The sequence below is a fragment of the Calonectris borealis genome, chromosome 6 (genome assembly GCF_964195595.1).
Source record: "Calonectris borealis chromosome 6, bCalBor7.hap1.2, whole genome shotgun sequence".
NCBI lineage: Eukaryota > Metazoa > Chordata > Aves > Procellariiformes > Procellariidae > Calonectris > Calonectris borealis.
The window spans coordinates 35,261,101-35,278,655 of NC_134317.1; the positions used below are offsets into that span (position 1 = coordinate 35,261,101).

The window sequence follows — 17,555 nt, forward strand, 5'->3', positions numbered from 1 at the left end:
CAAGATTCAAAGTAAGAGAAACTTCTTTCTCAGCCATGACTATAGGATGCTTCTGGACACAAACTTACGGCTGTATTGTTGAGACACAAGTTTTTTTCCTATATTTTGAGTTGAGGTGTCTTTGAAACAGGATTACCTAGAAGCTTTGTATTCATCGTTTGTTCCCCCTAGATGTTTAAGCAGGCAAGAGTATAACATATATGCATTCTTCAGGTTCTCTGGAACATTTTCATATTTTAACACTTGATATGAATGATGAAGTATCAATTCAATAGTTGTGGTTTGGGTTTTTTTTAATAACAAAATTCAGAAGCTTGCTGTTGTGACAGTTTTAATACAATAGACTGTTTTTGTTAGCAGGGAGGGAAGGAGCCAGGACACAAACAGATTTCTTTCTACGTACGTGTAGAGATCTACGCAGTGCTCTCCAATGGCATTTTATAACTCAAGTTAAAATCTACCTTACAAAGATTTCTGTAAATATAGTAGAAAAAGTTAACGCAAATTCAAATTATGCTGGACATAGAAGAATAAAACTTCTAAGTATAATCTTTGGAAAATTTTGTAAGTAGTATTGTATAAAGCCAAAACACTGGCTTTAACAAAGATGGTACAATTATTTTTAAAGGCAGGGAAAACATTTTCTGCATTTAAATTAACCATTCTCTTGCAAGCTTGCAAACCCAAATACTTCAGTATTCTTCAAATACTGAAGAAACAAAAGGTAAAATAGTTTAGATTTTTCCTGGTTTTGAGAAGTGGTACCCACTACAAAGACACGTAAAAATGTTGTAAAATTTAAGTTAGAACAATTTATACTTTAACACTGCAATGAAGGTCTTACAGACTTCTTTGACAACACGACTTGAAAATGGGGCTCAAATTACCTTTCATAGGCCACACCTCTGTCCTTCTAATTAAATTAGTTAAAGGGCAAGTATCTTAAAGAAACTTTATTAGCACAAAGCTATTGAAAGAAATTCCTCTCTAGCTATTAAAAAAAGAAAATTCTATAGTCTAAAGGTATTGATCGAACAATACCACTGAAAAATTACAAAGTATTTTAACAGAGACAGAATGACCCAGACTATGATTTTTTTTTTTTTAACACAGCATCTTTGCATTTAATGAAGTTCACATTCACCACCAAACAGGATTTGCAGTAGGTGTGTACCCAGCTTGTGCTTCTGTCTCTTTGTTTAGTTAAAGGGTGTGTTGGTCTCACACAGTTCTGTTTGAATAAACAGAGAACTGTGCACAATCAAATGCAAACCCACCCTTTTGACGTCAAATATTTCCCAAGATAAACAGCAATGATTTATGATCCTGGGTATTCTGGGATATTTGTGGTCAAAAAAATAGAGAAATACCAGATTTTTACTTAATCACAGTTCACTTGAAAATAAGATAAATGTAAGCACCTCACCTTACCCTGGAAGGGCATTACTGCACTGTCTTACCTTGAAGTACTTCCATTGGAAGAACAGTCCAGGCGTTTTCCAGATATGAGATGTAAATGTATCGAGCTGTATTACAGGCAAGGCCAATATAAAGCACTCTAAAGGCAGTAAGGAAAAGAGAAGTCAACATACTTTGCACTTTCCTTTTTTGGTATGTATATGCATTACTGCTCCAGAAATCCTTTGCATGTGTACAAACAGTTTGCCAGTCTAAAGCATTTGCTCAACACAAAATACATTCTTTAAGTCCTGCACCCAAACATAAACTCTCCTCTTGCCCACCCCAAACACATATTCAAACCGAGGCTAAAGTGAAGATTCTCTTCAAAATCCTAATGGGGAAAAAAAAATAAAAATCAAAGGGACAGCAGATCCACTGAGCTTTTAACTAAGCTCTGTAGTTCCATGCCATGCTCTACACAGGATTGTATTTCAGAGAGACCATTTCTAAGTACATTCAACATCCCTTCCAAACGATCTTCTTTTCTAATCATTCAGAGATTCATTCTTCCATTTTAATGTAAGCCTGGTGCAGGTTTGTATTAGATGAATTAATTTTACCCCAATTAATATAAGTTTATAGTCCCAGCATCTTCAAACTGCTCAGAACTACTCTAAAAACACATCCCACAGAAGCAATATGGTTTATAACAACATGCCTCAGGATAAAACTTAACCATCCTGTTGAAAAGCAGCAGATGCTGCATCTCGGAACGAAGAGAAAAAAAGCTCTTGTAACAGTTTTTAAACAATGGAGCCCAAAGACTCTTTGTGCAGTGCATTTCCCTTTGCATTTTAACCTGATGACTTTTCCCTTCCAGTTTTCAGATTTAGCTTAGCTTACCTCCGGGGTGCTTATTCATCCAGCTATCTTTCTCTTATTTTTAGATGGATCTTAGGAAACAACGACTTAATTCGAAACATGTTTTTAGCTTGAGAAAATATGCTATTGCAATCTTCAAAGATTTTTTCAGGGACAAAGATTACTTATTGTCCAAACATGGCTTCTTGGTTGACCCCTGGTTTGGCACAAGTGAAATAAATGCAATTGATAATTAAGGTGTAAGCACAGTCACTGTGAAAGGGCTCATTATTTTTTGTGCTCCTGTTTTAATTAGTTATTCTACAAAAGCACACCGAGATTTAATTAAATGGTACACAGCCACTGAAAAAATCTGGAGTGAGACACGATCATAAAAATGCAGCATCTTGTTAACATTTGAGGTCTCCAAATACACATGTTAACAGCTAAAATAGTTTTCATCATGTCCGTGATATAAAAAAACATTCAAAATTATAAAGACAGGTCTGTGCGTTTCACAACAACGTGAATTTACAGAAGACAATATATTTTACTTTCAGCAAGTTGGGTAAGCTTGCAAGAAGTTCCCCCCGCCAAATCACACATCAGACCAAGCTGTGTTGCTTCCAGATACATGTAAGGTCCACGAATTGCTGGTTTAAGCTGCCTTTAGGCAACACAAGCCCAAGCATTCATTGAAGAAAACACGGGAAGCCATGGAAAAGTTTGGTATTAGACAATAAAGAGAACAAACTTGTTCTTTGCGCCATCCATCATAAATTTCATCTCCCCCTTTAATTAATGCCTTCTGTGCCAAACAAATAACTTAGTTCCTTTCATAGCCACAACTTAATGTAATTCTTATGTACACTCACATTTCTGAAGTGTATTGGGACACATCTGCCACAAAAGGTAACCAAACATACAAGGTCTGCAGGCTCCTTTCTTCACTCCCTTACTTGTAAGGCCCAGGGTGATGCACGCTCTTGGGGATACAAAGGAATCACCTCACCATATACTGGTTTTTCCTCATTAGCAGTACAGATGCGCCCAGCTCTCTGTTTAGGATCAGTTCTTGCCAGCTTAACTTCACTTTTGTCGTGCAAAGACTTTGCCTGTGCACCAAAAACTTTCTTCCCATCTCAGCTGTTCCCTATCACAGCCAGACCAGAGATGTGAAGAGGTCTCCTCCTGCTTCATAGTTTTTCCATCATCACTAACACACTCGGCTACCTGTGCTTTTCCACCATGTTATATTTGCAGAAATATTTGGATTCAGAGTTTAAGAGCAGCAATTTAGTCAGGTTCTACTTTTTAATTTGTTAGAATATGTACAGAGTTTTAGGTAAATTACAGTTTATGAAGATTTCTATAATTATGCTTCTGGAGCGGTATGTCACATGAGAACTTCTGTGTATTTACAGAGTCTTTTCAAAAATGTATTTATAATAATCACTTAGGCTCTTTATCAGACCTAAATGAATAATGTAAACATGTTCCTTATGAACGCTATATGCAGTATCCACAGAGACACCAGATTCAATTGACAGGTTAAACATTTAAAGCACTGAATCTATATTTATGTTAAGGAGACTAAGCTGTTTACAGCCATGACTACCAGTCTCTGTTTCCTATAAAAACTCACATGCTGGAATTATGGTCAGACAAACACATTCAAGCTCACCTCAAGTAGGAAGTTATTTTCAGAGATTAACATCATCTTCCTAAACTCCATGGCAGTATGAGTGCTTCTCAACACACCATACCATTCAATAACGGTGTCTAGATATTTGATAGCCAGTTTTGTACGCTTTTCCATCGCAATATCCTCTCAAAGAACTTGTGGCCTTCACCACACTTTCTGTTGACTTATTTCTTTTTAACTCTTTAGTTTACTTTTAAATGAAAATCTACTGTCACCTCTCAGAAGGTGGCTGGAGGAGGCAAGGCAAAAAATACTCTTCTACCATCTCCTGTATTCCCTCCCCTCGTAAATCTGTACGATCACAGAACAGCTTTCTAGCTGAACCGATCCCTGTCATTACTCCAGATTCATCTAGTGACCTGCTAATATACAATGTTAGAAACACTAGCAGCATGGAACAGTAAAGCTAATGAAGTCAGAAATCCGACATTTTAATCAGCACGTTTAGTATGGTCATGCTTAAAATGCTTGGACAATAATTTGAGTATTAGTTAAAAAAAAAACTGTGAAAACAGAATAGGTTTCAAAATGATGTAAGAATCTTAAATGCCAACACATACAATGGTAGAAACAGAAAGCTTTCCAAGGCTAGAAAAGGAAAACTGAGCTTCTATCTGACAAGCGTGTAAAACCTGTTTTCTTGTAGTTCTACATACGACAGTCAATAGCATTTTTTCCTGCTACTGTCTCAGTGCATGCAATTTTGGTACTCATGCCTACCTTCAAAGAATTAGGACAGGAAGGAAAGATTGGATGATAATGTTCAAATAAATACTGCAAAAAGACTGTCTACATCTAGGAGCCTAACAACACAGAAGAAAGAGTGCAAATACCCTTTTTAAAAATTTTTTTAAAAACATTAGTGACAGAAGTTAATGAAAGGTGAGACAACCTCAGCACTGAAGTCATCTTACCAAAAAAAGGTGTCAAGCCACCTTCCCTCTAACTGTGAAATAGCCTGTGAAATATTCACAGCTAGCTGTGGATTAAGAGGTACTTCTATCTTATTTCATACAAGACCTTACACCAGAATTCCCATAAACATATAACTGCTTTTATGCCAAAACAGTAAACAAGGAATTTCCAGCTATTAAAAAAAAAAAAAAAAATATATATATAAAAAAAAAAAATACACGCTTCTGGCTAAGACGGTTCCAAGAAGGATATATATTTGGAGGTTATTGGTTCTTATTAATGGGAGAAAGAATATCTGTGCTATAAGCCAGCAGACATATACAGTACTATGAAAGATTATGAGCTATGAACTCCTATACCTTCCTCTTTTTTTAAAAAAAAAAAAAAGTTTGCCTGCTCTTGAACAAACCATGCGTTATACAAAGTTCAAGAAGTACAAGAAGAAAGGTAACCAGAAGGAGACATCTCATAAACGGTGATGACTAAATAAAAGTACGCATTAGCTAACATTAAAATATGACTAACAGGCATTTCCCAGGTGTAGGTATAAAGAATGTTGTTTCATTGCAAATAGGAGCTAGTGTTTTAACAACTTAATCTTGATCCAATCTTGGCTTCATAGTCTTAACAGTGCAAAGAAAAAAAAAAGAGGCATTAATCCTGTACATCATCTTTCTTTTTACTGGCCAATGCTCCTATCCCCTTCTATTTCATCTTATTCACAAGCCTACCATTCTTTTGTTTTTCATTCTTTCTCTATTTGAAGTCTAAGCCTGAATTTTATACTATAACAATATACATTGAAAGAGCAAACCCAAGCTATCTTTAGCTGTCAAGATTGTTTTTCATTCTTTCTCTATTTGAAGTCTAAGCCTGAATTTTATACTATAACAATATACATTGAAAGAGCAAACCCAAGCTATCTTTAGCTGTCAAGATTGTGATCTGTTCTCACCACTCCTCCATCATCATATCCTTCCTCCAGTCTTTGCATGCAAGGTGTCGTATCTTCTCACACTAATTATTGTCAAATTCAGAGATTAAAAGACTGACTCAAAGTAAAGAGATCCTCCTCAGTTTAAAGGAAAATAAAAAAACATCTTTTAAGTAATCTCTCAAGTTACCGTGCTAAGCATTTTTAGTAGAGGTCAAATGAATCAAAAAAATCATCCCAATAAAAGCAAAACAACAACCAAAGAGCAAAACCACAGAACAGAATGCACAAAAAGAACAGTGCGGACAGCTTAAAAAATTCTTAGATCTCAGTGACTGTATCATTGTAAACAGGGCGTTTGGAAAAGACATGATGCTAACAGCACACAGAGCTCTGCGCTCAGTTGCACAGAGTACCTGAGTAAACATAAAAAAAACCTTTATGACTTCATTAACTCAGATTCCCCCCTATCTTTCTTCCCCTGAGCTTTTTTAAAGAAGAGTGAAGGGATTTAGAATATGCAGAAATTAAGTCAATTGTGAATTTAGAGGAAAGCAATGTTCACTAAGATGCTGGAAGTAATCGGTTTCACTTGCACAAGGCAGAAACTATGGGAGAAGCCCTGCAGAGCCATCTCACTTCAGCAGCTAACACACGCCGTTGTGACTGAAGAAGAGAGCAAGGAACCGAACGAGTAAGGGACCCGACCAGGCTGCAACCTCAATCTGCCGACACGCAGAGCCTGACTAGGAGGGCACGTGCACAGGAGGTGCTCACCTCGCGCCTGCCTCTCATCCTCCTCCCCTCTCAGCAAGTGACACCTTTCCAGGCTACTGTGGGGGCAAAGAACTGCCCCGCGGGCAGAAGCAGGCTAAAGCAGGTTTCCAGAATGCTGCTATTCATCAGGAAAAAAAATGTAAAATTAAGGTATTTATACGTCAAAACAGACAATCCTTGAGTGGGTGGCTATTTGTAAAGATCTCTAGCAGAGCTTTGCATCAGTGAACTAGGATGTCTTCCAGAACCCTCTGCAAAAGGTTACGATGCCAGGCATCATGCACATACCAACACGCAACTAAAATGGAAAGGAAACATTTCAGAGCATTTTCAACTCCTAAAATAATAATAAAAACCTCCATGAGGCAAGCTACGTAACTGAGCAGGACTCAGAATTTTAAAATAAAAGGATTAACTTGAATTTCACTTTGTAACACAAGGCTAGGCCCGAAATTCAACATTTTTTGTATAGCTCTCTAATGATCGCTGACATCTTACCTGATATGACCAACCAGTTCAATCAATTTGTGGCTGAAGAAGTAGGCGGTCAGCTCAGACACATGACTGAGCACAGAACAAACTCCAAAGAGAGTGGTGGTGCCATTCAGGTCTTCCAAGTGCCAGTAAAGAAAGGTGAACACAAAGCCATATCCAAACCCCATGAACCACGCCACGAAGAGCACTGAGCCGTACTGGATGCTACACAGCAGTTTTATTAGGTCCCAGAAACTGAAAGACTGCGACTGGCTCATACTGGTAGGAGTGTTATCGGAGGATTCATTGGAGGCACTTCTGTCCACCTGTGAGATTTCCACCTCTTTTCTCTTATTTTCATCTTGCTTGAAGTGTGCATAATGAAATCGAAACTGGGTGGCCACAATTAATGCCATTGTCATCAGAACACCAAAAACGATGAAAACTATCCTGTAGTTCTTGTACTCAGGAGCTTTACATCCTTGACCTTCAATGCCAACTTCTGTATGGGTATAGTCAATGCCAATTCCCACGGAGAGCATGGCCAGCCCCCAGCCCAGAGATCCCCACATACGCTGCAATCCATACCGGTCCCTGTGTTTGCCGAGGTACTGCAGTGTTACGGTGTCCACAATAGTAACAGAGGAAGCACTGAAAAATTCTCCTATTATGACAACCAGCAGAATGAGCAGAAAGATGGCTTCTACTTCTTGTTGATCATAAACGAGCACAGCTTGGTCAGAAGGCATCGGCTTTGTGGTGACGGCAGCTGGGGTGGTACTCGGAGTCGCGTTCCCTGGTGAGATTGGGCTAGTGGTGGTGTTTTTCAAAATAAAATGGGTACTGTTTTCCAAGACAAACTCCACATCATTGCTCTCCGTAGGTAACAGGAATGTTATTTCAGGATTAGCTGTCCCTGTTGTTTCCGAAGTGACCGGACTGGAAGCGAGCAGGTCTCTCTTCCCACGAACTTTCGGGGATGCCGTACTCACTGTCGTTAGCAGAGAAGACATCGACGCGTTTTGCAAAACCGTTGTTAAAAGGCTGCTTGCATTGGTGGGATGTGCTGGGGGAAGGCCCTTTGGTACACATCTTAAGGTGGCTGGTCTAACAAATCCAATCCCCAGGTTAAATAAAACCCAGCATAAAAGGGAAAAGAGGAGGACGATCTTCCCTTTCTTGAAGCGATCTGCCACCACTCCCCAGAAGGGAGCACTGCAAAACTCAATAAAGTACCTGATGCCCACCAGAAGTCCACTCTGACTGGGTGACATACCCAGCTGCTTGTAATACACAGGCAGCAAGGGGTAAAGAGAGCCATATGCAGAATAGAAGAAAAAATAAAAGACCTTTGAGATCAGAAGATCATTGTTTATTTTCACGCAGTGCTTCTCTAACCAATCTAGCTCTTCATCTGGGATAGTGGTTGTCTCCATCGAAGGGGATTCATTCTGGGGTGGCAAGTCTTGATCCTTGGAAATGCCATTGAAAGGATCAGCAAGCACATACTTTCTCTTCTGTTCTTCTTCATCATCGGTTAGAATGGCAACCTTATCATCAGCTGCCATGGTTTACCACAAGCATCCAATATCTGGTGCACTCTCAAGGAACTAGGGCTACCCTGCGAACAAATAAAACATAACATGGTTAAATACCACATGGGAACAGACCTGCGATGCCAGTCATCAATGACAAAGATGGCTTCTTTTTTATAAGTGACATTCCTGAGCAATAAATGCAGTATCAGGGCGGGGGAAGGCCATTTGTCTAAACTACTGGTAGATGGTAGCATCAATAAAAATGTGTTTTATGACCAATTCTGTGAAGTTCTCCCAACAGCAGCTTTAATATTGTGCAATAAAACATCTTTCATGTTTAGGACAGAGAATAATTTATATATTCAAAGTTACTGCGGCAATTAAGTGCTAGCATTTGCAAGTCTCTTCTTTCAAGTTGCCTCTTCTCCCCCAAGGCTAACTGCTTTATTTCCAGTATTCCCTACTATACCAAAGGATAGCCATGATTTCATAATTAAATAATGCAGCCACATATATATATGGGGTTTTTTAATTATCAAAGCAAATTATTATCCGAAGCCTCACGATGGCCTTCAAAAGGTTCTTCAATCTCCTCTTGAAACGTGATTTTCTAAGCACTCCACAACCACAGCAGAAATTGGCGGGAGGCTTGAGCTTCTAGGCTGAATGGGAAGAGAGGTGGGAATTAGGATGGGGCTTTAAGATTAATACAAGGGACCCTGGAAATTAGGATAACACCCTCAAAGGCATCAGAGACCTGGGAGCAAAGAAACACAGGGACAGAAAATAAGTACAGGCCCTATAATCATCTCTTCAAGTCAAATTCTGAAATCGAAGAAAGATGGATTGGGAGATAACTGTACTGCAGCTGCCCACACTTATCCTTTGCAGAAGTAAAAAACTGCAAAACTGACAAGCAACACTTAAAAATAAGTTGACCACTACTTAGACTTTGATTTGACCAACCAGCTTTCACATTTAAAAACAACAAACCATTCTAATAAGCTAGGCTAGCTAACAGAAGCTTTTCTTTCCAGGAATAAAAAAAAAACTCTGCCAGCAGGCTACCAGTTCAAAATCATTATATTAGGCAACTATTTTTGCTATATTAATATCTGTAAATTTAACCTAGGAAGATTAGCTCATGTTCATTATAAGAAAGTTGAACATTTAATATATTTTGGTTTTGTCATCCCTTTGGTGTTTGGATTAGTGTTACTATCACACAGGGACCTCTTCAAGGACCAATATTTGAAAAGAGCATTTTATTCCAGAAGAACCTGAAATTTCTCTAAGAGCACTCAATTTATGACCGGGAATATCTTCTCTAGGAATTTGACGTATTTTTTTGCAGGTCTGCACTTTGTTCCCACTAGAACAGCTCCAATGAAATCGCAGTCTTTCAAAATTCAACTGAAAGCACACTATCATCCCCTTAAAATTAGTAATGCATTGAAATATCCAGTGCCTTTAAATTATTTAATTATAATTCAGAATTTATTTAAATACTGACAACAGATTTGCAAACCGATGCAAGGCTAATAATAGAAAAGAGACTCTAGCATTCACAAGTATGTTAAATTAATTGTTTCTTACTGATCCAACACACACGTAACAGCTGACAGAACAAGCCATGGATACTTCTAAAAACAACAGTCCATTAAAATAATCTAAACCTTACATAGTTCAGCGATAGACAAGTCTAAAAATACCATCATTAAAATCCCAAACATTCATGAGGTTTGTGTGTGTTTTTCACTTTTAAATGTCATTTCTATGGGATACTATCTACGAGGATCTCTGGTTTCACTTAGAGAGAAAAGGTTGCATAAAAATCTTGGAATCTTAAATATTCATATATTCAAGGTCAGAAGTTAATCAAAACGATGCCAGCACATACACACAGACTGCTTTTTTCTCTAGTTTCTTCAGAGACAATCCGATTAACAGGAAAAAAAAAAAAAGCATTTCAAGTGTCAAAAAATTAGAAGAAGTCCTAATTAAGTTGTTAGAACAGTCAAATGTGAAAACACATTTTCTTGCTCTTACCTGCTACCATCAAAAGCCACATAAACCAAAAACCAGCAGCTGTCTAGTTAGCTCCTGCAATTTTTGGTTCAGTCAGCCACTTCCACCTGACAGTTGGAAGGACTGTGGGTTTTTTTACTCATACATTTGTTCGGTTTTGGCTTCTATATCCATAAAACAAGTCCCTCTAATCAGTAAATTAGATCAGTCATCATCTGTGCTTTTATTTTCTTTACGCCTCCCCTTGCTTTGACAACAAAGACTCCAGAACTTGTGCAGGGCCCCACTTATGTCAAGGGGACGTAACTGAGGTTTCAGTGTTGTTCCTGCCCTACCAAAACCAGTACACGCTCATCTATTTACAGCAACTTGCTTACCAGCTGTGTCAGAGCTTTACAGCATTTAGTTTTGAAGAATAAATTTCCTCCCCTGTCCCCATGACATGACAAGATAGAACTCACATTTTAACCACTTGGATATTCGGACAACTTCGTTGCAAGTATGAACTGAAATTTTCCTGATTTAAACAACACAGCCATATTCCTTATCCCTACATATGAGCTCTGAACCATCCGATTTCGTATAAATTATACCAAAGGCTTTTAGAGCAATCAGTATTCAATCCTTTTTAATTCAGTTTCCCGTTTCTATTTTAATGGGACTTCAATTTTGTACATTGTATGAATAGTGGGTATATAAAAATTGTTATACGGCTAATCTTTAAACACTTGAGTTGGTGCATCTTCTTCCCCCCTCCATAACTTATATCTGCCCCAGCATCCATCTTCTTCTAATCCATTGTGTGCAAGGATTAATCCAAAAGATACACTCCTAGTATTTTGACTAGAACATCTTGGGTAAGAATGCTATGAAAAGTATATTTCATAATAACTTCAGTAAATATTTTCCCACCCTGAGAGTGTTTCATTGAATATTATTAATAACACAGAATATACTCTTCAGAAGTGTAACAGCATCAAGACTGGTAGGAGCCATATGGCATTCTTTAATGTTTTGATCACTAGTTTGTTTAGGAGACAGGTTTTTGAAAGTGGTTTTCTTTAGCAATTTTTTAAATTCTAAAAATAAATGACTGAAAATGAGAAAACCAACAAAGTGGTATTGTTACTGAAAAATCTACAGAAAACTTCATGATCTACGGGGCTTTCCTTCTACTGACAAAAAAGCCATGCCAGTCAGGGATTGAAAGTGCAGCAAATCAAACAGATGGAAAACCAACGTACTTTTAAGTGAGAAAAGACTAGTTATCTACTGGTTATTTTAACCACAGCCTTCAAATACTGTATCTTCACTTTGCAAAAACTTTTTCTGATCCACAAGACAGTAGGATGACAGAAGGCAGCACTACCGGCAATTTTAAAATGAACAACAGAGAATAGGAGCGAGGAAGAAAGGTTCAGAGAGTAAACAGAATGGATTTCCGCCTGAATAGAAATTTTAACTTGTTTGAGACAGAACAGAGCACGAAGTTTTGGTAGAGGCCTTTGGTTGAATGTCATCAGTCCAGCCAGGACAAGTGAGACCAGAGAGTTTGCAGGGTGGTAACATCACTCGGAAAAACAGGAGTAACAGTTCTGAAGCTATCTTCCCTAAACTTAGGTAAGTGCCCAAACAGACAACAAAGCCCTAGTGCGCAAATTGAAAGAAACCTCTGCAAAGATCCTGAGAAAGCCCCGCAAAGGGAAAGGGAAGAGGTGTAGCAAGCAGACCGCACAGCAGATGTACGTCACAAGAAAGCACCTTCGTCCTCCGACAGACAAAAAGGCTTTTGTCTTCCCGCAGGTTTGTGTTTCCAAACCACTACAGAACTCGGAACAGGGAACCGAGTCTTTGCTCCCTCATCGTCCCATCACCCCCGAGATGGCTACAACTGAAAAAGACTTCATTAAAATCTGAACTGCCCGCTTCCCCCCCAACCCATGGTCCTACCGTACAGCCCAGGAGCGCAAGTCCCTTGCTCACAGCTGCACAGGAAGCTTGCGGCCGACCCGGCTTTCTCAGACTGGGGATTATTCTGCAAGACCACTCCTGCTCTGAGCCTATTTATGCACCAGTGCATGTGCTTCTTTTCAGATATAAAGAACATACTTGTTAACCACAAGACTATTCTTCCTTCAAGCTTTGCACAGATAGGATTTTTTTATGTAAGTAGTAGAGTCTCTTAGTTTTTCTAAGTTTCCTGATACAGATTGCTGCTGCCTGGTTTATATCTATTCCTCCAGCAAGTCAAAATCCACTTTCAAACCCTTACATCTACAACACGTCTTTCATCCAGTCATCCTCTGCAAACTGCTACAGCAACTTCCCTGCAGGCTTGCACCTTTGAGCAACTACCTGAGGAACAGAGGAAAAAACATTTGTACCAAGGAATTCAGTGATGACAATGCAATGGTCATTTTAATGACTGTAACGAGGCTCTTTGGCAGGTAGGTGGAAAGAGGCAAATATGGGTATTCTACATTTAGTTAAGTATCTTCTTGGCATTCTTGCCTTTTTTATTTCTTAAATCGATCCTCATTTATTCTAGCTCTCCTAATAATTAAGAGGATTTCAAGATCAGAAAGGATAAAAAGCTAATCTGTTCAAGACAACCTGACATTAAAAGAAGTCCCCTATAAAACAAAGGAAAATGATAATACGGAAAATAATAATACAGTATACTAAAAACTCAGCCCTCCTCTTGGAGTCACTCTTCCCAAAACCTTGTTGGGGGGGGGGGGGGGAAAAAACACAGAACACCTCAAAACATCTGCTTTGCACTGTATCTCAAAAAAAAATAAAGCCAATCAACAGATCAGGCTGGGGTAGCAAATCCTTAAACCTCTCAGGGAAAATACCATGGCACTTACAGCACAAGGCATTAAAACTTCACTTGCAGACCAACAGAAAGTTAGATTTGGGGTGAAGGAGTACTGCGTTTTTAAATAAACTTTAATTCAGCATATATATTTCATTCACTAGGCTTTGAGAATTAAAGTATAACTAAGACTCACAAAGCAGAGCCTCAAAATCAGGGTTTGGATGTATACTGAATGTAAAAAAAACCCCAAAAACCCCACAGGACAGTTCATCAGAAGACAGTGCAAATGATCAAGAGTAGTTTAACCTGTTAAATACCAGCAAAATCACTGTAGAAGATTTATATTTATACGTTCTCAGAAAACATACTCTAAGAGTAGAATTTCAAAACAGGAATCATTAATTAATCTCTCAAGCAACGTGCAGCTGTAAGAACGGAGCAGACTAGCTTGCTGTTTGCGTTGTGTGGATAAATCAAAGCAAGCCAACATGGCACCACATCTTATTTTACCCCTTTCAGACTTTCACTGACTAGCAAACTAACTTTGTAGCAACCACATGAAATTCCACATGAAGTTTTCATATGAACATTTTTAAATCTGCTAATAGAAAACATGTTTCTTCAATAAACCTTTAAGTTACTAATTATTGTTTGATTCAGAAGAGGTCTGTGCTAGAGAAGTAGACTTAAAAACTATCCATCTTCCACAGAAAGCTCACCTCACTCTTTCCCCGGCTGATGAAACTGCCACGACGAGTGCACCTACCATATTGCTCATGCACACTACCTGCTCCTCAGGCCGCCTCGTCTCATTGATCTAAACTACAAAACCTTTGGATCAAAGGCTTTCTGCTACAGTATCTGTGCAGCGTCTCTCAGAATTAAGCCCCACATCCAGCAGGCCTACAAGGCATCGCTGTAATAAACATGAATAATAGACCATGTTTTCCATTTCCCAGCAAGTTTCACCCCTAAGGAACAGCCTGGTGCTGTCGCCTGCATCCATACCAAAAGGAGGAGAATGTTATGCAAACAACTTACATCATGACAGAGGAGGGCATAGACTTCATTTACTCTCTCAAGTACACCAACCTCCAGGCAGAGCCCTTGGAGGGGCTGTCCCTGCCAAGCCATACAGACCAACTCACCTGCCCACATCACCATCCCCTGCTCTCTGAAGGTAAGCAGTCCTCCTGTGAGGCCCCAGCATGGACACCTTACTCAGAATTTATAAAATCAGGAATAAATCACATTTATTGAATTAACTCAGTGCTGGGAAATACATTTGTTTCAAGTCTGAAGCAAGGCATTAGTCTTTGACATTAACTACCGTAATAAGGGTTTCCATGAAACCACCTCGTTCTAAAACACTTAACTCTTAAAATTGCTTTATTTTGTGTTGCTTGGCATGCACTTATTTAATGTGTTGGTCTATAGGTTTTTCTACTTCATTCAATATGCATATAAAACCCCACATACTTTGACACATTTAGTCAATTAGATTGAGAGACTACAGTATGTCTGAAGAATGTCAAGATCAGGTTTATAATAGGTTTAATGCACTTTATAATAGGTCTGAAGTTGCTAAGTTGATCCAATAGTGCTAGTATTAGCGTTAAAGAAGACAAGAACACTGTTGAAGAAAAACCATTAAACTCACATCTTAGGACTCCTGCTTTCCTATCTTGTTTTCCGTTTAATATGTGCAAATGAAGATGTCCTCGTAGACTCTATTTTTTAATCAGTTTATTTTTAGTCAGTATTAGACTCCAATTTTTTTAACCAGTTTTTAATTTACCAACTACGTATCTACACGGCCAAGGTTTACACTTCATTAATGATGGTAAATAACAAGCATGCCTCCAACTACGGACCAGGCAAGCGCCCAGAGTCGGAGCCGAAGCGCTCCCCAAGCACAGCTGCTTCCAGCGCCGGGGAGGGACGCCGGCTGCACCACCGCGTCTGGCGGCGGCAGGAGCAGCGGTCTGTTTCAAAACAGAGAGGCCTGCCAGGCCATACCCAGCCTCGGGGACCAGCCGCCGCTACCGCGGCCGGATCACGCCAGCGGTTCACACCCTCCCACGCTGCTGTACAAGCTCTGGCCCATTGCGCTGTAGCTGAAGATTAAGATGAATTTTAGGTTGCGTTTAAGTTGTGCCCTAGTACCAGCTGCATTAGCGATCAACCACAGCTTCCTCGCATTAGCTCCTCACATCATCAGCTTTTGCTCTCATATTCTCACTCCACCTGTTTGAATTTTGTTTTTTAAACCTCTCTAGGATTTTTACTGGGTTTATGACTGCTATCACAAACACCATCCTTAAGAAGAGGATTGTTTTCTCTTCCCTATTCCCCAGTGGGTCTTCACAGAATACAAACAATAAAATAAATGTCGCCTTTGCCCACTATTTATATCCAGGGAAGCAAATAAAAAAAAAAACCACCAAGCTCGAAAACTAGCACTTTACGATCTTTTTCCTTGGACATTACTAAATACAGCGGACAACTAGACCATATATATCTTAGTAACGTAATAACGTTTTGGGCGAGTTTTTACTGAGATACTTCAGCATTATGCTCAGGCAGCCACTCTCCTCTCCCCTAAACTCCACGTTTATCACTCTTCAACACTGCATTTTTCATTAACACAACATTTAAGAAGAGCCTGCTGTTAAAACTTTAGAGCTGCTGACTAAATACAGGTTTTAAACTCCATCTAACTTAGGATATAACAGGCATCCGTAACACCTATGGTACCTCCAGCACTGATTTCTTAAACAAGCATCTATTCCTATGCTTGTTTTAATAAACCCAGGAGCAACTGACATCCTGCTTACTAAAAATCATGGCATTTGAAGGATTTAAGAGTTCAGAAACCGAGTGACAGCTACGCATAACACCGCGCCTGGCCGCTGGCAGCAGGGACAAACACGGGGGTGCCTGTGCGGGAGTTCCCGCGGGACACGGCCCAGCCAGCGGCCACCTCCGGGGACGCCGACACTGTCACCGGCGGTCACGCGGGAGGGCACGGGGCATTTGGCGTCGGATGGCTCGGTCGCGCGCGCGGTGGTTACGCTTCAACCACAATGCTGAGCTCCTGCAGATGAGGGCCGGCATCCTAATGAGGTCACCGCTTAGCCACAGTTAACGTCAGGGGACCTCGGCAGGAGCGAAGCCAGCGCACACGCGACCACCCGGCTCAGCTGAGCGCAGGCTGGAAACGCCTCCGAGGAGGAGAGGCTGAACAGCGCGGCCGTTGAGGAGGGAAGGAAGAGGCTGAGGCAAGGGCCCAACGGCAGCATCCTGGGCGGCTGCGGGAACAAGGCCCATCGCCCCCGGCGGGGAGGGAGTTGGAGCCGGTGCCGGGTCAGACATCGCGGCGGGGGAACAGCCTCACCGGCCCGGCAGCGGCGAGGTGCGCCACAGCCGGCCCGCCGGCCGCCTCGCCCGCGGGCAGCCCCGCGGCGCGGCCCGCGGGGCCGCAGCGACCCCCGGGTCGGTACCCGCCGGCCCGCGGCCGGGCCCGCCCGCTGCCGGCGCCCCGCGGAGCGCGGGCACGGGAAGCGGCTGCACCCAGCCGGGCGGCCTGCCGCGGGCCTGGCTGCCGGCCCGGCCCCCCGCGCACCGCGGGGCCGCGCTGACTCACCTCGCCCGGGGGCGGCTCCGGGGGGGCGCTCAGCCGGGAGCATCGCAGCCCCCTCCCGCCGCCGCCTCCTGCCGCCGCGGCTGCTGCGGGCGGCGGCTCCGCGCACCCTCGGCCGCCCCCCCCGGCCGGGCCGTGCCGCGCCGCCGCCACGCAGGGGCGCTGCGGGGAGGGACGGAGCCGCCCCCCGCCGCGGGGGGGCCGCGCACCCGCCCGCCCGGCGCCGCCTCCGCGTTCCCGGGTCCCCGGCCCGTCCCAGCCCGGCCGGCGAGCGGCGGCCCGGCGGGGGCTCCGGGCGGGCCGGGGCAAGAGTCCTCTTTACTTACGTGCTTGTGAGGCCGCGGATGGCAGATCTGGCCCTACGCTGGGCCGCGGGCTGGACGTTTGGTTTAAAAATAGCGTTTGGGGAGCGTTCGTGGACCCTAAACAGCCAAATAACTCCGCATTCGTGGTGCTTC

At 41.6% G+C, this 17,555-nt stretch overlaps 1 protein-coding gene across 1 annotated transcript in view; it reads right to left on the reverse strand.

The window, feature by feature from the left end:
* Positions 1 to 17,233, reverse strand: part of MFSD6 (major facilitator superfamily domain containing 6) — a 28,992-nt gene extending 11,759 nt beyond the window's left edge. The window contains exons 1-3 of the mRNA XM_075153652.1: positions 17,101 to 17,233; positions 7,092 to 8,688; positions 1,461 to 1,558 (exon numbers count right to left, since the gene is read on the reverse strand). Coding sequence (XP_075009753.1) covers positions 1,461 to 1,558; positions 7,092 to 8,635 — 1,642 coding nt within the window. The 5' untranslated portion in view covers positions 8,636 to 8,688; positions 17,101 to 17,233. The remainder of the gene's footprint in view (positions 1 to 1,460; positions 1,559 to 7,091; positions 8,689 to 17,100) is intronic.
* Between the last annotated feature and the right edge of the window lie 322 nt (positions 17,234 to 17,555).